At 36.7% G+C, this 23043-nt stretch overlaps 1 protein-coding gene and 1 long non-coding RNA gene across 2 annotated transcripts in view; one reads left to right on the top strand and one right to left on the bottom strand.

Moving 5' to 3' along the window:
• LOC109248620 (uncharacterized) overlaps positions 1–23043 on the bottom strand; it is a 249515-nt gene that overhangs the window by 25618 nt on the left and 200854 nt on the right. The window lies entirely within an intron of this gene.
• The window catches only part of LOC109248590 (bifunctional heparan sulfate N-deacetylase/N-sulfotransferase 3), a 182764-nt gene that overhangs the window by 131727 nt on the left and 27994 nt on the right, over positions 1–23043 (top strand). The window contains exons 7-8 of the mRNA XM_053901285.1: positions 17376–17558; positions 19786–19882. Of these exons, the coding sequence (XP_053757260.1) occupies positions 17376–17558; positions 19786–19882 (280 nt within the window). The remainder of the gene's footprint in view (positions 1–17375; positions 17559–19785; positions 19883–23043) is intronic.

Raw genomic sequence — 23043 nt, 5'->3', positions numbered from 1 at the left:
CATATGATATTTGTCTTTCACTGACTGACTAATTTCACTTAGCATAATACCCTCCAGTTCCATCCACGTAGTTGCAAATGGTAAGATTTCATTCTTTTTGACTGCCAAGTAATACTCCATTGTGTATATATACCACATCCTCTTTATCCATTCATCCGTTGATTGGCATTTGGGCTCTTTCCATACTTTGGCTATTGTCGATCACACACTATAAACATGGGGGTGCATGTGTCCCTTCGAAACAGCACATCTGTATCCCTTGGGTAAATAGTAGTGCAATTTGCTGGGTCTTAGGGTAGTTCTATTTTTAATTTTTTGAGGAACTTCCATACTGTTTTCTAGAGTGGCTGCACCAATTTGCATTCCCACCAGCAGTGAAAAAGAGATCCTCTCTCTCCACATCCTCGCCAACATCTGTTGTTGCCTGAGTTGTTAATGTTAGCCATTCTGATGGGTATAAGATGGTATTGCATTGTGGTTTTGATTTGTATTTCCCTGATGATGAGTGATGTGGAGCATTTTTCATGTGTCTGTTGGCCATCTGGATGTCTTCTTTGGAGAAGTGTCTATTCATGTCTTTTGCCCATTTCTTCACTGGATTATTTGTGTTTTGGGTATTGAGTTTAAAAGTTCTTTATAGATTTTTAGATACTAACCCTTTATCTGACATGTCATTTGCAAATACTTCTCCCATTCCATCAGTTGCCTTTTAGTTTTGCTGATTGTTCCCTTCACTGTGCAGAAGCTTTTTTATTTTGATGAGGTCCCAAGAATTCATTTTTGTTTTTGTTTCTCTTGCCTCCAGAGACATGTTGAGTAAGAAGTTGCTGCAGCCAAGGTCAAAGAGGTTTTTGCCTGTTTTCTCCTCGAGGGTTTTGATGGCTTCCTGTCTTAGGTCTTTCATCCATTTTGAGTTTATTTTGTGTATGGTGTAAGAAAGTGGTCCAGGTTCATTTTTCTGCATGTCGCTGTCCAGTTTTCACAGCACCACTTGCTGAAAAGAATGTCTTTATTCCATTGGATAGTCTTTCCTGCTTTGTCAAAGATTAGTTGGCCATACGTTTGTGGGTCCATTTCTGGGTTCTCTATTCCACTCCATTGACCTGAGGTCTGTTTTTGTTCCATCCAGTTCTTTTTAAATAAGCTAGTTTATACCCAGTTCCTAAGAAAATTAACTTTTAAAAAAATGTAATTCCTCATTACATAACAGTATTATTTATAGATTGGTTTATCTATAAATGAGGTATTTTAAAGGACTTATAGCTTAAAGCAAGAATAACAAATCATAGACAAAATGTGGGGCTCCTACTACAAAAAACTTTTTGAAATAGATATCTGGTTTAGTTGCAATCTTTGGTGGCCTTTTTTCACCTTTTATCCCTAGCATTAGAAACCTTTATCATGGTCTTGTTCTCACCAGACTGAAATAGCTCCTCCAGCTGCCAGCAGCTTTGGCAATAGGTAGCCTCTAGCTGTGCTGACTCATAAAGGTTTGGAATCTTTTGTATTTCTTGTTTTTCCCATCTCTTTGGAAATGCGTTTCTTAGTATCTTACCTTTAGTTATAATACAGTACCTAAGTTGACCCTTGTATCTGGGTCGGTCTTCTCCTTCTCCCTTCAAAGCCCTGAAAGGACTATTTTGCTAATATTGTCTTGTGCCAAACTTTGTTTCTTAAAATGTCTTTTTTCAACCAAAACAGTCATATATGACTTGTGTAAACTCAGTCAACCTCTATTTTCTCTCTCCTTGAAGGTATAGATACCTCGAGTGACTTTTTAATATCTAGTGACTGTTTACTCTTTGTAGTCTTTGTACTTTGCATCTTTACTCTCTACATAGAATTTCCATACAAAATTGACACACCCCAAATCTTTCAATATTTTACAAATCACTTTATTAAGGGGGCCGTCTTAAATAAATAGAAAATTTTAAATAGTCTTGGATATTTAGTAACTTGACAACAATTAGTCACTAGATTTTAAAACCTAGATTTTCTTTTACCAACCAGGGTAAATTCAGCTTTGTCAGCAAATACAATCATTGAAACCAGTTGATGATGAAGCTGGCATTGTGATTACCTAAATTTAATTCATTCACATCTGAGCCAAAATCAGATTTTCATGTGGGTTCGTTACTTCAAAGAGGTTTTTTTTTTTCCAGTTAAATTAAACACCTTTAGGGAGCTTTAATTTCATTTTCTCTATATATCTTCATTATGCTAAGGAGGCAGTGCTTTAAAACAAAGAAACAATGTTTTCTACCAGAAAAAATATATATGTTTTCATTGCAAAATTGAGTATTACCTTTTTGCAACACTGTTGCTTAAATAAGGTTTTCTCTTAATTAGTCAATTTTAAATCTATCATAAGCTATAACCATATTCGTTATCCTGTCACTTTCTGAGTCTCATAGAACAAGAACAGCTGTTGTCTGGGCTCTAAATAACTGTAACAGGGCTGTTCAGAATAATGTAGAGACAATATCAGAACAGTACGCCTAAGGTACACAATGCAAAATTAATCAAAAATTGGTGGCCTGAGAGTTGCAGGCGCTCTTGTGACATGTAAACATTTGTTCAGCAGCTAAAGTAATGACAATGAATTAAACCAATAGAATTACTTCTCCTGGCACCTAGCAGAAATGTTACTTGATCATCAATCATTAGCTTGTAATAAAAGGGCTGAACTTGCAGTTCTGAATGTATAGCCAGAAAAATTAAGTGAGAGACATAAATGTGATAAAGAAAGACAAATGGTCCACGCTAAATTGCTTTAAATTACATTGACCTCATCAGTGTACCTTTGAAACCTGTCCCTAATTGAGAGCAATTGATTTACCCTTCCAGATTTCCTTTAAAGCCTATCAGATCCCAAATTCAAAATGTTAAGAGCCCTTTGCTAAATTGTTTTACAATTGAGCTTTCCTTTGGGTTCTTAAACGATGACTAAGCTACAAGCCAGGGAGAAAAACAGTACTCAATGAATTTCAGCCTTAGAAATGAAAGTGACATCTTTTTTCTCCCACTAGACAAGGTGATAAAACTAATGAAAGTAATTTTTAACCTAAAGCAGTTGTAATAGCACAAAAATATGAAAGGTATTAGGCACTTAAGTGAGCTGTGAGCAGGACTACTGTGAAAAGTGTCAACTGTTTCACGCACATCCAGGATAAAATGGTCAAGTTCCTTGAAGTTAAGGAGAATTTGTGAAGAGGATTTTTGGAAAGACTTATGCTGTGCAGTGGGCACAATCCCCACCACCCTCTATCTGTGCGAGAGCAGAGAGGTGAATGACGGCTCTGCTGCTCATCTCAGCTCTGGAACGAGGGTCCCTGGAACCATCAAAGAGCTTGGCATGTGTTCCCTGCACAAGAGGGACATATTAGGCTGGTGTCTGCCTCCAGACTGGTAAAGCTGAAGCATGAGACAGAATTTGGCTAAAATGGTCTGCGTCAGAAGAGGAGGGGCCATGTCTGGGAAGTATGTGCCCCCTATTCCCAAGTCAGGTCAAAGGCTCCTAAATCCTAAGCCCAGATGTGGAGTTCTTAGTAGGAATTTTACCCTGGAATCCATTTAAAAGGGGTCCTGCTCGGGGCACTTGGGTGGCTCAGTCAGTTAAGCATCCAACTCTTCAGTTTGGCTCAGGTCATGATCCCAGGGTGATGGGATCATGCTCTGCATTGCACTCTGTGCTGAACATGGAGCCTGCTAAAGATTCTCTCTCCCCTTCTCTCTCTATCTCTGCCCCTTAACCCTGTGTGTGCTCTCTCTCCCTCTCTAAAAATAATAATGATAAGAAGAAGAAGAAGAAGAAGAAGAAGAAGAAGAAGAAGAAGAAGAAGGGGTCCTGCAAAAAAGGATTCCTGAGGAAGGACTGGGGAATATACTAGCCTAGTAAAGGAAATTGCATTGGTGGGGCCTGGAAGGAGTGTCTCCACAGATCCCAGATGGCCTTACACATATGCCATCATATGACCCTATAAGTCAGGGTAATAATTCCCTGTGTTGTCCTTCTTCCTTCACCTCCATGTTCCAAACACTAGGGGATCAGAAACCTCAGTAAGCAAAATGAAGAATGAAATCACCCACTGGAGAAGAATCAATCAGCCTCTCGTCCCATTCTGTCTTACAGAAAAAGAATACCCTCTAGGTGGATGGTTAGCCATGTTTAAAGTGAGATGGCTATGAGATATTCAGGTATAAATGTTAACTAGAAACTTAGATGTTTGTGTATAAAATTTAGGACAAATATATGAATGATAGTTAGAGATTTGGGGATCATTATGGTGCTTCCATCTAGGGGCAGCAAAGAACAAAACCCTAAGAAACACCAGCGATTAAAGGGGAACATAAAAAAAGGACTCGGGGAAGGAAATAGGTAAAGGAGAAATAAGAGAAAACAGTTTCAAAAAAGCCAAGAAAGGAGAAAAACTTAAGTGTCGTCAAAGGGAGCACTGCCAAATGCAGCAGATTGATAAAGACAACCGAGGAGCCATAGGATGATGTAACTTGGAGGACACTGCTCGTCCTTGACAAGGCATTTTCAGTGGAGTGGTGGGGACAAAAGCCAGATTGGAAGAGGAAACTGATAAGTAAAGACAGCACCTATACACTACTGCACTGTAGAACTTGGCTGGGACGGACAGTGGTTGGAAAAGATAAGCACTCAGGAGAGAGCCTAAGATGAGAGGGAATTAAAGCATGTTTTCAGGTATTAGGGAGGGACCAGTAGAGAGAATTAAAAATAGAGGAAAACAGGGGCACCTGACTGAGTTGGTTAAACATCCAACTCTTTCTTTTTAATGTTTATTTATTTTTGAGAGAGAGAGAGACAGAGCACAAGTGGGGGAGGGGCAGAGAGAGGGGAGACACAAAATCTGAGGCAGGCTACAGGCTGTGAGCTGTCAGCACAGAGCCCAATGAGGGGTTGGAACCCACATACCTTGAGATCATGACCTGAGCTAAAGTTGGATGCTTAACCAACTGAGCCACCCAGGCATGCCTAAGCTGCTTCTGACTCTTGATTTTGACTCAGGTCATGATCTCACAGTTCATGAGTTTGAACCCTGCGTTGGGCTCTGCACTGACAGCACAGAGCCTGCTTGGGATTCTGTCTCTCCCTTTCTCTCTCTCTCTCTCTCTCTCTCTCTCTCTCTCCCTCTCCCTCTCCCTCTCCCTCTCCCTCTCCCTCTTTCTCTCTGTCTTTCAAAAATAAATAAATAAGCATTTATGTGAATGAGATCTCTTGGGAGTTGAAAGTAGATGGGGCAAAAAGTACTGGGAGATATATTAGTCTTAAATTCAAAATAAAGCACCTCTTCCTGACCATGATGGCAACATAGGTCATTCCTGACTTACTCCCCTTCACAAGAACAACTAACATCTATTCAAGAACAAAATACCAGTGAGAGTACCCTAGAACATGGATGGTGGTGAGGCTGAAGCACAGCCTTAACCTCAGAGACCAAGACTGCATTAGAAGGTTAAGAGAAATGACTATATGTTGACCACATTGCCCTTCCCCCAGGACAGCATAGCATCAAAGAGATGTCTTTCCTGACCCTTCTGTTCACCTAGTGGGAAAAGAGAACCCGAAGAGGACAACCAACCTCCCCAAGCATTGTGGGTCATTTATGAGAGCCCCTACTCTTATCTCATACCATGGGGATGGCAGGGGAATCTTCAGGGCCCAACCACTGGGAATCTAGTTGTGCTGAAGAAGTGGAAAGGAACTTGCAACCACCAGCATGCAAATCTTGGCCAACCAAGTTTATACCTACAGTGCCAAGTAGTAACCCCAACCAGCTTCGCTCATATGCAGAAACAGGTTGGGGGCACTCTGACCAGGGAATATGGCAGGGAGCAGATCTGACTGATTCAGATCTTCAAGTGAGTAGTTCCATCAGCCCTAGAGCCTGGTTTACCCACCTGCAGGCAAAGTGCTGAGTCACAACCTCACTCACTATGAAGGGTGCCTTCCAACCCAATCTGACTAGAAGGCTGGTGACAACTTCTGGAAGCTGGGTGGCCAGCAGCACTGAGCCAAGAGGTGGGAGTGCTGAGCCAGTCACCTCCAGAGCAAAGTCAGAGCCAGACGTGAAGTCTTCTCATGCTATGCACAAGCAAGGGGATTAATTCATAGCCATAGCTGAAGGTGTCTCCTGGCCCCTCCCAACTAGACAGTCTGTTTGGGAAACTGAGAGGCCTGAGTGGCCCAGTCAAGGGGCTCCCACCCAGGCAAGGGGCCCAACACACTGTGGAGAGTATCTTCCAGCCCCATCTGACCAGAAGGGCTGAAATAAATACCCAAAAGCCCTGAGGCCCACTGACACTCAAGCCAAAAGAAGCACAGACAGAGCCAACAGTTCACAGGGCAAAGCCAGTGGCCCTGTTCAGCCAGGGAACTTGGGATGCAGGTTAGCTTGAGTTATGACAACAAAGAGCTTTACCAGTTTTAGAACTGTTTATTCCACTGCTCCCATTCCGGTAATTTAATTTATAGTTCCACTTATTGCTAAATAAAGCCTTCAGCCTGTCTGACCAGAGAACCTAACCAGAGCACACAGGAAGCTGTATAGCCCATTCAACAGCCCTATGTGCAGTGGGATTGGAACACAGAGCACAGCCTGTGGCTTACCTGGTCTACAGAGCAAAACTGGTAGTTTAACCAGACCAGGGAATTCTATAGACACTCAGGCCTGATTTGGGCCCCCAAACAATGAGCTATAGAGGCTCTGGGACCTGGTCTGATGCCCTGCCAGGGCAGAGAAGCTAATTCACAGCCCTGTCCACTACTGAATGTAGTCCCCTGTCCTGACCATCTAGTAAACATGACCAGAGAATTTAGGCAACTGCAGAGCCCATCTTACAGCCTTAATTGGGTATAGAAATAAGCCAGCAGTGGGGTATCTGGGTGGCTCACTCAGTCGGCTTAGGTCATGATTTCATGGTTGTGAGATCAAGCCCCGTCAAGCTTCACGCTAAGTGTGGAGCCTGCTTAAGATTCTCTCGAAAGAAAGAAAGAAAGAAAGAAAGAAAGAAAGAAAGAAAGAAAGAAAGAAAGAAAGAGAAAAGGAAAGGGAAAAAAAAAGAAAGAAAAGGAAAGAAAGAATCCAGCAATACTATCCAACTAGTATTGGATATCCAACTAGTATACTATCCCAGCTAGTGGCACAACCCCCTATCCCCATCCTCAGAGATTGAACAGTTGCCTCACCCATAAGTAGATTATAATAACAGGCTCCACCTTCCCAAAGACATTACCGGCAAACATACACAGAAACCCAAACTGAACTGGCTAGTGAAGAACGGTCTCTGCTAGGGCAAACTGTAAAGTCTGCAAGAGGAGTCCTATTACTAAAATGCACAGATAGAGTGTAAGGAATCAAGGATCATGAAAAATCAGGTAAATATGACACCATCACCAAAAAAAAAAAAAAAAAGGCAATATAAAGTTCCAATAACTTATGAACTGTCAGAAAAAGAATTCAGAATAATCCTTTTATTCCTAGTGAACTTTAAGAAAACACAGACAACTTACAAAATTGAGAAAACAACACATGAGAAGTTTGACAAGAAAATAGTAACCATCAAAATAAAAAAGAGAGAGAGAGAAAGAAATCCTAAAGTTGAAAAATACGATAACTGAAGAATTTAATGAAGTTTCAAAAGTAGACTCAACCTCACAGAAGAAAGAATTAGCAATCTGGAATATAGAACATTGGAAATTACCCAGAGAAGCAAAAGAAAAAAGAATAAAAAAGATTGAAGAAAACCTATGAAAATTATAGGACACAATAGAAAGAAACAATATTTGTACTATGGGAATTCCAGAAAGAGAAGAGAAAAAGAAAGGAGCAGTAAATATATTTAAAGCAATAATGGCTGAAAACTTCCCAAACCTGGAAAGAGGAATGAATATACAAATCCATGAGGCCCAAGGATCCCAAATAGGTTGAACCTGAATAGGTGTATACCAAAACACATTATAATTAAATTCTTGTCAGAGACAATAAAGAATTTTAAGAGCAACAAATTCAAGTGGAATCTATCCCTGTGATGCAAGGATGGTTTGACATATGCAAATCAATTAATGATACATCACATTAATAGAATAAAAGAAATATATGATTATCTCAATAGATGCAGAAAAAGCACTTGACCAAATTCAACATCCTTTCATGTTAAAAACTCTAAATAAATTAGGCAAAAAAGGAACATATCTGAACATAATATCTCAACATAATACATACTAAAGGCATATATGACAGACCTACAGCTAACATCACACTCAGTGGTAAAATGATAAAATCTTTCCTCTAAGATCAGAAACAAGAAAAGGGTGCCCATTCTCACCACTCCAATTCAACACAGTACTAGAAGTCCTTGCTAGAGCAATCAGGCTAGGAAAAGAAATGAAAAGTATCAGAACTGGAAAGAAAGAGGTAAAATTGTCTCTATTTACAGATGACATGATTTTATATGGAGAAAACCCTATAGACTCAATCAACAAACTGTTAGATATAATCAATGAATTCAGTAAAGTTGCAGAATATTAAATGAATATATAAAAATTAGTAGCACTTCTGTACACTAACCACAAAATTTCTGAAAAAGAAATTAAATCAATCATATTTACAATAGTATAAAAAAATAAAATACTTAAAAATAAATTTAACTAATGAGGTGAAAGTTCTCTATGCTGAAAATTCCAAGATATTCATGAAAGAAATCAAAGGTGACACAAATAAGTAAAAAGATTTCCTATGTTCATGGAGTAGAAGAATTAATGTTGGTAAAGTGTTAATACTACTGAAAGCCATCTATGGATTCAATGCAATCCCTATCAAAATTTAAATGGCAATTTTTACAGAGTTTAAAAAAAAAAAGAAAAATTCCTAAAATTTATTGGGAATCACAAAGCCCCTAAATAACCAAAGAAATCCTGAAAAAGGAGAACAAAGCAGGAGGTATCACACTTCTTGATTTCAAGCTATAGTATAAAAGCTATGGTCATCAACAGTATGGTACTGGCATAAAAACAGGCAAATAGAGCAATAGAACAGAATAGATGGCCCAGAAATAAACCCAAGCATATAGAGTCAACTAATATTTGACAAGGGAGCCAAGAATACTCAATGGAGAAAAGATAGTCTCTTCAAAAAATGATGCTGGGATAATTGAATATTCACATGTAAAAGAATCAAATGGACCTATTTCTTTTTTAACATTCACAACAATTAACCCAAAATGGTTTAAGACTTAAATGTAAGACCTGAAACCATGAAACTCGTGGAAGAAAACATAGGAACAAAGTTCCTTGACATGGGTCATGGTAACTATTTTTTTGGATATGGCACCTAAAGCATAAGCAACAAAATAAAAAATAAACTGGTGGGACTGCATCAACTAAAAAGCTTCTGCACAGCAAAAGAAGCAATCAATAAAGAGAAAAGACAACCTACAGAATGGGAAAAAATATTTGCAAGTATATATCTAATAAGGAGTAAATATTCAAAGCATATAAAGAATTCATACAACTCAATAGAAAACAAAAACAAATTAAATTAAATAAAGATGGGAAAAGGACCTGAATAGGCATTTTTCCAAAGGAGATACATGAAAGGCTAATGGGTACATGAAAAGATGCCAACATCAATAGTTATTAGGGAAATGCAAATCAAAGCCACAATGAGATTATCACCTCATGCCTGTCAGTATGGCCATTATCAAAAGAATAAGCGATAGAGAATGCTGGCATAGATGTTGAGAAAAGGAAACCTTGTGAACTGTTGGTGGGACTGTAAATTTGTACAACTATTATGGAAAACAGTATGAAGAATCCTCAAAAAATTAAAAACAGAATGGCCATATGATCTAGCAATTCCACTTCTGGGAATATATGAAAAAGTAATGAAACTAACTTGAAAAGTTATCTGTACCCTCATGTGCATAGCAGCATTATTTACAATAGCCAAGGCATGGAAACAACCTAAGTGTACATTGATGGACTAATGGATAATAAGTTGTAATACACACAAACACTGGAATATCATTCAGCCACAAAAAGGGGGAAATCCTACTATTTGTGACAATGTGGATAGATGTTGAAGGGATTATGCTAAGTGAAACAAGTCAGACAAAGACAAATACTGTATAATCTCACTTCTATGTGGAATCTAAAAACAAAAACAAACTCATAGAAAAAAAAAATCAGATTTGTAGTTACCAGAGTACCAGAGGCAGGGAGTAGGCATAAAGAGACCTGGAGACAGGTGGCCAAAATTACAAACTTCCAGTTATAAAACAAAGAAGTATTAAGCATGTAATGTACAACACAATGACTACAGGTAACACTGCTGTATAAGAAAAAATTGTTAAGAGAGTACATCCTCAGTTTTTCATCATAAGAAAAGTTTTTTTCCATTCAATTCTTTTCCTTTTTATTTTCTTTATAATGTATCTGGAAGAGAAGATGAATGTTAGCTGAACTTATTGTGGTAATCATTTCACAATATATGTAAGTCAATACTCCTCAAACTTACATAATAATGTATACAAATTATTTCTCAATAAAGCTGGAAAAAAAAGAAATATATATATAAAGAGTTCCTGCCTGATGACCATTACTCCCTGTTAATCATGGGATCATTAACTAGGGGGATTAAGGAGAGTGGAGATTAAGTAGAAGACCTCAAGAGAAGGATGAAAGATTGAAATAGCTGCTGAAGGCAACTGAAGATAATGAATTAAAAGAATATCCAGTAGTACGAATGATTCATTGATGGGGCGCCTGGGTGGTTCAGTCGGTTAAGTGTCCAACTCTTGGTTTTGGCTCAGGTCATGATCTCAGGGTTTCATGAGTTCGAGCCCTGCATCATGCTCTGTGCATGCCCCTGTCTGCTCTCTCTCTCACCCTCTCTCTCTCAAAAATAAATACTTAAAATATGTAAGAAAGGAAGGAAGGAAGGAAGGAAGGAAGGAAGGAAGGAAGGAAGGAAAGAAGGAAGGAAGGAAGATTCATTGAAATTGAGGACCATGTGCTTATGTGACATTAAAAGCTCCCATTATGTGGTTTTTCTCTAGTGTGCTGAGCACTCCATATGTGGAATGAAGAAATTGATAGACATGAATGAAAAACTGATATAAAGTCTTAGATTTGTAGAACACTGAAAGCAAAAAGATGATTTGGGAATCTGAAGGTGATAGTGGGAGAGAAGGTCGAATTGTTAACCACAGAATCTTGATGGCTAGAGGAAGTGATCAGATGGATGTTGACAGAGAAAAAATGAAAGAATTAAGATACTAGAGGTATAGATAAGGTTGACAAAATGCTGGAAGGAAGCTATAAATGAGAAATAATGTTCCTCCAAAATAATAATAATATATCAATAATAACAACAATAAATAGCTATAATTTATTAAGCAATCACTGTGTATCAAGCAATGCTTTAAATGTTTTGTTTTAAGGGGCAGCTGGGTGGCTCAGTCGGTTAAGCATCCAATTTCCGCTCAGGTCATGATCTCGCGGTGCGTGAATTCCAGCACCGGGTTGGGTTCTGTGCTGACAGCTCAGAGCCTGGAGATTGCTTTGGATTCTGTGTCTCTCTGCCCCTCCCCTGCTCTCTCTATCTCTCTTTCTCTCAATCTCTCTGAAAAATAAATGTTAAAAATAAATAAAATAAATGTTTTATTTTATTACACTTAATTATCACAACACTGTAAGGCAGTTACTATTTTATACCCTTTTTCCCCTCCTTTTAGATAAGTAAGTTAAAGTATTAAGAGTTTAAATGACTTACTAGAATCAAAAAGCCAGTAGGTGGCCAAACCCACTTTCTTAACCACTGTTCAGGCCAAAGTCAAAGACCTAAGAGTTTATTTACAAAGGAAGTTTCACAGGAAACAGAAGCAAGAGTGTGGTAGAATAAGTGAAGACTTGAGGCAGAGTTCAGGGAGAGGACTATAGAGCAAATGCAGATGAAGTTAGAAGAGACAAGCATAAATCATTGATAAGGCCAACAATATGAATGGTGCTAAGGAATCACTAGAATGAACAGCACTTAAAAAATAACTAACCCCAGATTTTCCAATTTTACAACTAAGATGACTGGTACCAACTCAAGGTGCATACATTGGCAGTTCAGAGAATAAGGCTGAAAGAGCCCCCTGTCAGCTCCAAGGAACTTAACAATCTAGATACAAAACAACAACAACAACAACAAAAAACACAAGTATTTTGTTTTTTAACATAATACAAGCCAGAGTAAGAAAAGGTCAGAAAGACTACACGGCAATGCTCTGGAGCTCAAATTTTTATAAGCTTGAATTTGCCTAAAGAGATCTGAAAAGGTCGATGTAAGAGGCTACACATATACAGAACTGAGCTAGGAAGAAAAGTGAGGTTGTATATTCTAGACAGAAGAAACTGTATAAACCAAGCCAGGGAGGGTGGAGTGTCCAGGGAAACACTGGGAAGCAGTAAGCAAGGCAAGCTGACTGGTGCTCTGGGAACAGAGTGAGGACACAAGACAAGATTGAAAAGGTAACCTGGGACTGTGTTGTCACTGAGGATGACATCCTGAATTTTATTTAATGCAGAAGGCAGTGAGGAACTATGTGAGGATTCCAACTGGGAAATTATAGAATAGGAGGTTTAGGCCCAGAGCATGAATAGAATAGCTTTGTAATCAGGATTTTTTTTTACTTATTTTCCAGAAAGAGATGTGCTTACATAATGGAGTGTAATCTTGACAGTGGTGGGACTCATATAGTTTTCATGATAATGAAAATGAAACTTCCAGAGTTTGATCACTACTTTATAAAACTAACCTGTTTTCCTTATTTTTTCCCCTAAAGAAGTTAATTACAGTATGCTTGTCCTCTGCCACAGAACCTTTTAAATGCTATGAAATAAAATAAAATGAATATGAAAGACAGCCTTTTAAGTAGGGAAGTTAAAAGGCAATATGCATCTGAGAGGTACATATGGAAATGGAGAAGAATTTTGCTCAGGTTAAAAAACAATAATAATAAAATAAACACAGGATTGAAGGGGAATTAGGAACCAATTACACATGTCTATGTGGACCAGATCTTTTTTTTTTTTTTTTTTTTTTTTTTTAGCAATTTTCTGTGCATCCCCACACATGTCAACATTACAGGAACCATCAAGAGGCCAAGGACACTTAACAATTGTTCTTTGTGCTAGGGATAGTTATGTGTCTAGGATGTTGAAACATATTTATGGACTTAACAGGACATGTTTGTGTTTAAAATGTATTCAAAAGGACCACTACAGAAAAGCCAATCGCTTTTGGTGAATGGACTCTTTCCTACGGGAATAAACAATGGGACTGGCCAGTTTTCCTCAAATTATATTTCAACAATACCTGCATCAAGACAACTAGGGATGATTCTCTAAAATGCAGGTAGCAGGACACCCTCCAGACCTAGCAAATCAGAATCACTGGGTGTAAGTTCTGGTGATCTGAACTTTGATAAACTTCCTGAGTAATCTGTTACATATGTTCAGGCTTTTGAACCTTTGGTCACCTGGAAGGACAGCAAAACAAAACAAAACAAAACTGGTTGACTTAAGAAGAGAAGTGGGAAGACTTTTTTCACTGTAAATTCCTTTGTGCCTTTTGAATTCTTAATTTTTCACAAACAACACTTAACAAGAATGAGCATGATATTTATATTTACACACCCAGAACCAGGCAGAGCATCTGGTAGTAGGATAAGAAAAATGTGGATTTAGTCATAAATGGCATAGTTTATAATAAATATTATAAGTAACACATTTTTTACACCCCTATTTCCTCTCCTCTCCCCCTGACCTTCTCAAAAGAAACATTACTGCATTGCCAACTGCCTTTGCACCGGGACCAATGTTTTGCTCCTTATTCGTCTTGGTAGTGATTCATGTATCTCCAATACCTGGCTGGAACTTACTAGATTCACATGGCTGAGGCTGTAAAGTGTAGATAAAGCCTCCCCCATTTTTCTCTTAGCCACGCTTTTACAAATGATATCTGTTTTCTCTCTCATAAATACCAGTGTATATGATATTTGGCATTTACCTTTTGCCTTTTACAGAAAAATCATCGTAGTAAGTATGTTGTTATAGATGTCTGTGTCTATCAGGCTAGAAAGAGTTGTTTTCATCTGTTAGATAAATTTTGTACCTTTGGCAGAGTTTCCAATAAGTTGAGTTTTAAGCAGCTAATTAGTCTTTTTGGTAACAACTAATTACTTATAATATGCATGTAGCAAAAACTGTTGTAGAAATGTAATTGTAACTTCTTTGACATTTTATTTCTTATTGTATCTTGCATGTATAATAAAGATAACTTATTGTGATACATTTATCCTTTTTAAAAAGGCAAACAAATCAAGCCTTAGTTCTGAAGCACTCTTAAAGTTATAAAGGCATCCTCTTTAGGGAAAGACTAATGTCTATTTTCCCTGAACTGGTAACCTTTTCAAGCTTCGTGTCTTTCTATTCCATGCAGAAACAGTTGCCAAGAAATAAAGTGACATTATAGTTGTCTTTGGTCAGAACAGGAATAAGAAAGAAATACTGTCTGGATAGCAAGCTAATTATTTTACCAAAACAGTGTCACTATATGTCCATTCTCACTAGCCCTGTTGTTTATTGTGCATACCTTCCTAAGTAAAAATTAATAAAGACAACTTGGAGAGGTTACATGTGCAGCAAGAGATATAGAATATTCCATGTATAGAGAGAGCATTGTAATTCACATACACACCAAAAAAAGCAAAGTTTAAAAATAAATTATTTTATGTCCTGACCAATTATGTTCCCTTTATGGCCTTCTATTTCTTAGAAGAACAAAACAAACCCCAGGCTTGAGTCCAAAGTCTAAATGAGTCGTGAGGTAACACACATTACAAAACCATCACTTTGAAACAGTCGTTTTGCTTATGGTGCACTTTGCATTATGGTAAAGTAGATATACAAAAATAGAATTGAAAACCTGAGGAAGGTTGCATGACTGGTGGCTAAGTGGCTTTTTTTTTTTTTACAGGATTAAGTTCAACACCTTATAAGTATTACCTTAATTCTTGCCAACTTTCAGGAAAAGCAATGTCATTAACTAGTTCATAACTCATTCTGAAATGCCTCTGTTTTTACCAGAAAGAGTAGCATTTTTTTTCTGGGACACCTGGGTGTTCAGTTGGTTGAGTGTCTGACTTCAGCTCAGGTCATGGTCTCATGGTTGGTGGGTTCAAGTCCCACGTCGGGCTCTGTGCTGACAGCTCAGAGTCTGGAGCCTGCTTCAGATTCTGTGTCTCCCTCATTCTCTGCCCCTCCCCCACACATGTTCTCTCCCCCCCCCCCGCCCTCTCTCTCTCTCAAAAATAAATAAACATTAAAAAAAAAAGAGAGAGAAAGAGTAGCATTTTTTTTACCTTCTATACTCATATAGGTAAAAACAATGACACTCTGCTTTAAATGTCACAGAATAAAATGTTTTCTGGGTTGTAAAGTAAATTCAAATGGAGGTCGAATGTATTGGTACCACAAATTCACACAACATCTCCATATTTCCCATTTTATGCCCACTGCAAATGTTATTCAAGTGAAATATAGACACATAGATACATTGACAAATCTCTCATAAATAAAGCAAAAATTTGAACTAGTGGCTGAGTTAATATATATATGTATATTATATGGTATTAAAATTTTTCCTATAATAGACAACTTGAAGTATCATTTTGCTATTGTTGTTGAGCTATACTGAAAAGTGTAGTTTTTAATATGAATGATGAGAGACTGCCTCTAACAAACATTAGAAAAGAACTTACACATGTAAGCATGATTTTCTTAAGTCTCTCAACAACTGACTTTTGATACATTTTGGAGAAAAGGAAGGGAAACAAAAGTCATAGAATTGAAGCTACTATAAAAATAACCAGAAGGTTAAATTTTAAAAGTCTCATTTTTCAGAAATACCCAAAATGGTAATAAAAGTCTTACTTATTAATTTCATGACTACATCAGTCTGCTGGTAGCTATTTAAAGTTACCCTCAAAGTATTTTGTTTGTGAAAGTTCTAAGATTTAATATATGTTCAGGCAGAGTGAATAGAAATACAATTAAATATCCTTGATCACAGTTGAAGCTTTTCATATGAAAGCCAGCAGGACTTATTCTATAGAATAAAGGATATCACTGTTTCCTCTTATTCATAGTTGTAAGTAATTAGATTTTTTTCTAATTCATTGTATCCAGTTTTAATATAACCATTCCCTCATCTCTGCTACTTTACCTCAATAAATTTTCTTGAATATTTCTTTCAGTCTCTAATGAATGAACCCATTATATTCATTATTATGATGATTATAATAACTATTATTACTATTCATTCACATGACATTATATATTTTAGGAAAGTACTATTATCACATGAATTATTTTTATGATCTTTTTTATAGCAGCATAAATGAGACAATGGTTTCTTTGCCATTGAAAATCTCATGCAGAATTATTTCCGTTTGTCAACACTTCACCAACAAAAACTATTTGTATTCACTTGAAGCAGTGGCTTTTAAAAAGCCCATTCTGCATTCCAGACCAATTTAATCAAACCTACAGAATTTACATTTATTATAAAGAAAATACTGTGATTTTGTTTTCGATGCATGGATTCAATCTAGGTCAGCTGCTTCCATAGGAAGAGTTGATTTTATCTAGCCAAACATTGAAAATTTGTCTTACAGGAGGTATTTGATGCTGGAAATAGTACACTCACTGAATATGGAAAAGGGTTTGACAGTGTTATTGATGGAAAATAGTTAATACTTATTTTAGTAAAAATTTAGTCCCTAGTCCTCTGGAATTATGGCCTTTAATAAATACAAATCAGAGGATATTCACTTAATGCTAATATTGGTGATACATTGATTATTTATATTCTTTAATTTGAAGTACTACATTAAAAGCCAAATTAAGTAGACTCAAATTATAAAATCCCAACCTCCAGAGATTCTGCTGCCACAAAGTATGAATAGGTCGCATAACATGAAGCCATTATGTGTGAGCATCTAGGACATTATTCAGCATCCAACTAATTGCACCAACATGGATATATGGCAGTTGGACTTGTTTTTTATTATGAAATATGTTAAAACCTCAGAAAAAAATGGTCACGTCTTACTAATAACACATCTTCTAATATGCATTAATATAATGAGAGTATCTGGGATATGTCCACAGTTCCAAAACATGTCATGAATTTAAACCCTGTGCAAAGACCACTTAAAAACTAGCATTGCTATGATTGCACCTCCCCCTAGGGTTGAAATAACTTGTGTTTACACTGAAGTTCATTTGCCTTTTTCAGATCAGCATTTTCATGACACATCTGTCCAATTATGGGAATGACCGGCTGGGACTATATACCTTTGTTAATCTGGCCAACTTCATGCAGACCTGGACGAACCTGCGACTTCAGACTCTGCCTCCAGCGCAGCTGGCTCACAAGTATTTTGAGCTCTTTCCTGATCAAAAAGACCCTCTCTGGCAGGTAATATTTGTTCAATAATTAGTATAATTAAGTAATTCCATAAACAAATTTTATATAATCCTATCTGAAAAGTGAAGGCATCTGGGGTGGGGAGGGGGCTACATTTTTGAAATGTTGGTAGATTTGAGAAACTATTTCCTCCTGAATTGCAGTTTTGTATTATTGCTTCGTAGTGGGCCAAATTCTCTGTTCCTATGCCCATTAGAAATTATGAAATTCTACAAGCTCAGTGGGGGGTTCAATGGAGTCATGTTTTCAGTCAAGAGCAGGGGATCAATTTGCAGACTGCAATAGGCTGAAAAGAGTAGAAGAATGGTAAGTAGGTTGTATGCTAAGCAAGTAGCCAGCTAGTCCTCCTAGAGCACATCTTATATCTCTAATGACTAAATAACATCAGAGGGATAGGGGAGAAGAGTTCAGAACTGATGTCTGCTTTCTGAACCACGGGGTACACCAGCAGCTGGAGAATATGGGCAGCCTTCAAAAGTATTAGTTGGGAATTACTTTGGATATGGGAAAAGTGTTGGGTGGCAAAATTACTGAGCTTTTTAAGAAAAAATATCACACACACATGGCATATGCAAACTGTTCTAGGCATAACCCAGATTTCAAAGCATACATGCTCATGTGTCCCAGAATTGCAGAAACATAATTTGAACTTAAACTGCCTACTCCGTACTCTGGGGAAAGTAATAATCATGGCAAATAATTATTTGGTGCTTATTATGTGTCACATTGGGTTCTTTACATGTTAACTCATTTAATCCTTAAACTACCCTGTGTGGTAGGTATAGTTATGATCCCATTTTATAGATGAAGAAACCGAGGCAGGCAAATGCTAAGACACCTTTACAAGGCCACTGTGTGACAGAGTGGGAATCAGTTCCAGGCCATCCAGCTCCAGAGGCTGTGCTCTTCAGTACTGTTCTAAATGAGAGTTACTGAGCTACTAGAGAGTTGCTAATAGAGCTGATGGCACAGTGATAACAATCATCAGAAGGAGAAGGTTGCAGCAAGATCTGAACTACATACTCAATGCATTCAGCTTTGAACATGAGCTAATTACCACCTGAACACGAACAGGTAACTCCAAGAAGAGACATAACTACACATTTCAGTATGTGAAAGTCAGTGGTTGTGGAATTATCACTATATAGTACTTTGCAGTTACTATAATGCACATCTTTCTTCCTTAACCACTGCATAATATCACCAAATGTTAGCCACTGGAAAGACATGCAATTTTCCTGCTGATTTAACACCTTACTTTTAAACTGAAATCATTATTATTTTAGGTGACAGGTTTGAAACAACTTTTTTTAACAGCAGCCAAAAAGAATTAGTCATACCATCTGTTGCTTATTGTAAATAAGCAGAAAGTTCCTTTAACTGCACACATATGTAGTATTAATTGAATAGAAGTGCTGTCCTGATTGCCTATATCTGAAGTAGCATTAAAGGGAACTTTTAAGTCTTCACATAATGAGCACTTCGCAGTGGAAATTATGGATGTTCTAGATACATCTTGCATGGTGGGTTTGGTTTATGTACTATACACCAAAAGCAGATCCCTAAGATAGTATTTCACCTTCATTTTACCCTTTTGCTGAAATTTAGTGCTTTTTAGAATCATACTCTGCAAAGTTATAGTAATATATATCTGAAAGGAATCTGCTGTCTCTTTAAATAGTATCATTATGGCCAGATCTGTATCTCTTTGAAGCACAGCAAAACAGCTCAAAGTTATTTAGAATAAAAATCTTACACATTGTATTTCAATTACTTATGGAATGCTTAGAGTGTATCTTCTTTTAGGTTAGCAGGAAGCACAGTCCCTGCCCCACACTACATTGGAGCTCACTATTTTAAAACACACACATGTACACACACATACACACACACACACACACACACACACACAAACACACAATTAAGATGTAGAATGGCCAAAAGCAGAAAAAATACTAAATCTCAGTGCTATGAGGTTGTCTCCCCTCCCCCCAACCCCTCAGTAGACACTCAACTTCAGGATGGAAGGGTTGGATGGAAAGGGTTCAGGATGGAAAGGGTTACTTGAAAGCTTCCATGATGCCACTTCAAAGCTTTCATTTAAAAGAAGTCGCATAGCTTTGCTTCCTGGAATATCTTTTCAAGGACAGAAGTTGAAAAACTCTAGCATAGTGGCCACTTATCAAAAAATACATCTCTGTATTCTTCTCCCATTTAGAATCCTTGTGATGACAAACGCCACAGAGACATTTGGTCTAAAGAAAAAACCTGTGATCGTTTACCAAAATTCTTGGTAATAGGACCCCAGAAAACTGGTGAGAGCTTTTTGTTATGATTAACCAAACAGTATAAAATTCCTGATGACTAGACAGTGAGTTCTTGTCATAAACAGTTTTCAAAATTCCTATATATACTGATGGATGAATAACACATTGGTTCTCTGACATAATGTTTGTTTAGCTTGATAATGTATTTAAATGCTTGTCAAGGAATTTTTTAAAGTGAAAAAGATGAAAATAAATGTCACACTGTTTGAATATCCAGCAATTTGGTAGCAAATATTCCTTTTTTGCCAAAGACCTTAATTTAAAAATGTTAACGTTTTTAAATGTTTAACATGTTTAAAAAGTGACTGACAGGATTTCATCAAAAGTCGAGATAAACACATATAAGTATCGATAACTCTTTATAATAAATCCCTTCCAGAAAAACAGCCTCTTCCTGCCATCTTCCTGATATAGTTTATCTCTAAACTATTTCTTGCAGAGATGACTGTTTCCTAAAAATCTAAAGGATGTTTGACAAGCAGAATTCCAGACATAAACAAAACTTTGTGCTAACAAAGGCATTTACTCATACCCAGGAGAAATCTTAAATTGGCATGCAATTTTTGTGCCTTTTCTTAAATTGGCATGCAATTTTTTCTCCCCATAAACTTCTTGTTTCTTTAAGAATCAGTATTAAAATGAAACCCAGTGGAAGCTTTAAAATGCCAAATATCCATGCTCTTTCCTGCATGATAAATTATTTGGGGCTCTCGGATTCTGGCTTCACAGAAAACAGCCATTTCAACCATATCCCTTTCTAAGGGGAATACCTTCCGTCTCCTCATTTCTCTAAAAATAACTGGAGAAAATTTTATGTAATGTACACAGAGAGGTTAGCCTATTCATTTTCTCTTAGTCCCATTTGCCAATATCAATCTGAAAACAATAATGAATATAATAAATACTTTTCTTGTCCTTGTTTATTTCATTTGGCCTTATGTATTTTAAAGTCAAGAGGCAGCTAGAAAAATATCTAAAGTAAAGTCTTTTCAGCGAACTCCCACTGTCATTACTGATCATGTCTCTCTGAAGCATGGCATATCGAGTTCACTCAGAAAGCCCTGCAGGAAGGGCTGCCTCTTGTTTCATGCTAGATGTGCAGACATTTAAAAATCATGGTCAGATGGAAGAATCAGTACTTGCCATCTTAAACTCAGTTGTGTTTCCAAATGTTTATGTTACAATTATATATGACATTTACCTTTGGAAGAAAATTTTTTATCTCCTTTTTATGGAAACTAATTTTTTTCCCAGTTCTGTAGTGGTATAATTTACATGCAATAAAAGTCACCAATTTTAAATGAAAATTCTGATGAATTTTGACAATTGTACACAGTTGTGTAACCACCACAACATTCTGTCTCAAAAACAAAACCAAAAAAACCCCACTTTGTCTCCCTAAAAAGTTTCTCCACCCATGTGCCTTTGCAGTCAATGCCCCTCCCCCATCCTCAGTCACAGGAAACTACTTTCTGGTACCATAGTTTTGCTTTTCTAGAATTTCATATAAACGGAAGAGTAAAATGTGCAGTCTTGTGCATTTGACTTCTTTCACTTAAGATAATGCTTTTGAGATTCATCCATGTTACTATGTATATCAATATTTTGTGAAGTTGATGTTTTAAAAGGATAAACATATCTTCTCATCAGTTACATAAAAATTAAATAGCTTCATTTTAACTTTAGTATCATCAGAAGCATTTTTCTGAATAATTTTGCATAGATGTATATTCTTATGCATATTCAAATATTTTTAGTGTTGAAACTGACAAAAAATAAAACTGAAGCTTTATGGATGGTTATTTGAATGTGTGTGTCTGTGATTAGGTGGTTGTTTTACATACATACACACATTAAACACATTCAAACACACACACATAGGACAGGTTATTCAGACCCAAGAATAAGTGTAGGTAAAGACAGAGTTCAGAAACCGCAATCTAACAATTTTCTGACCACTGATAAATTATATGATACCTTTTACTGACTATGCAAACAATTACATGTCTATTTTTTCAGTTTGTCTTATTATTGCTGGTCATGCTATTAAAAGCAAACAATATGATTGAATACAATTCTTAAAAATAAAATTCAGAAAAGAATGCTTTCAGTTGATCTAAGAAAGGAACTAATTCTCTTTTCTTTTTTCACATTATAATGGTCATACTTCCTATCCTCACAAAGACTTTTTTTTTCAATTTTTAAATGCATTATTGAATTTTTATCTCATAAAAGCTGTTATTTTAAAAAATACTAATATTGAGATATGAAGCTATTTAGGTACTTTTATACAGATTGTCTTACTTGACCCTCATAAAACCCTGATAGCTAAGTATTTTTCCCCCACTACACAGATAAAGAAAACTAAGTCTCAGCTTAGATATTTTTGTTCACATTCACATAATTGATAAGTGTTAGAAATAGAATCCTGATCCTAGAATTTACCTGACTCTAAACACCATGTTCAAGAAAGCTTTACTCTACTACGGATTTCAAGTAATGGAACATTTTTCCCCCAAATAAGTTTTAGATTTTGTTACACATTTCTTTTAAGTTGTGATTTTCAAAGTGTACTGAATCAGAACCTCTGGGATAGGGTTCGATTCTCTGTGTTTTAACAAGACCTCCAGGTTAGTCTAAGGCATGCTAAAGTGTGAGAACCACTGTTTTAGGTCAAGCTTGTGAAGAGCATTTTTATTTTGTATATCATAGATTACTATGTTTCATTCCTCACAGGTACCCATGGGTATAGATAAAATGTTCATAGTTTGGCTAAGATATAATCTAGAAACACTGCCTCTTTCAATTCATTGTTTTAGACAATTTTGCTATTGACAGAGTTATTTTAACAAATTTTCTGTTGTGTTGATATACTAGATTTAAGTACAATATTAAATAGAGCTTGTCAGAGAGATAAGAAAATTCAAAATTTAATACAGATGGCAACATGACATTATTACTAAGCAAAATCAGAAAGTAATTTCTCCAAGTGAGAGAAATGTTATAAGGCCATGTCTGAAGACCACTGCTAGCTATTATTGACCTAGAGTATAATTCACAGGTCCCGCTCCATCAGATTGTATAATGATATAAACCACATTAGAACAGAGAAGTGGAAACTAGAGCCTTAAGAAGACCGAAGTATTTTA

This window comes from Panthera pardus, unplaced genomic scaffold (assembly GCF_024362965.1).
Source record: "Panthera pardus isolate Hobbes unplaced genomic scaffold, ASM2436296v1 HiC_scaffold_13, whole genome shotgun sequence".
Taxonomy (NCBI): Eukaryota; Metazoa; Chordata; class Mammalia; order Carnivora; family Felidae; genus Panthera; species Panthera pardus.
Note: the sequence above shows the minus strand (reverse complement) of the source record. Positions and strands in the feature narration are given on the sequence as shown.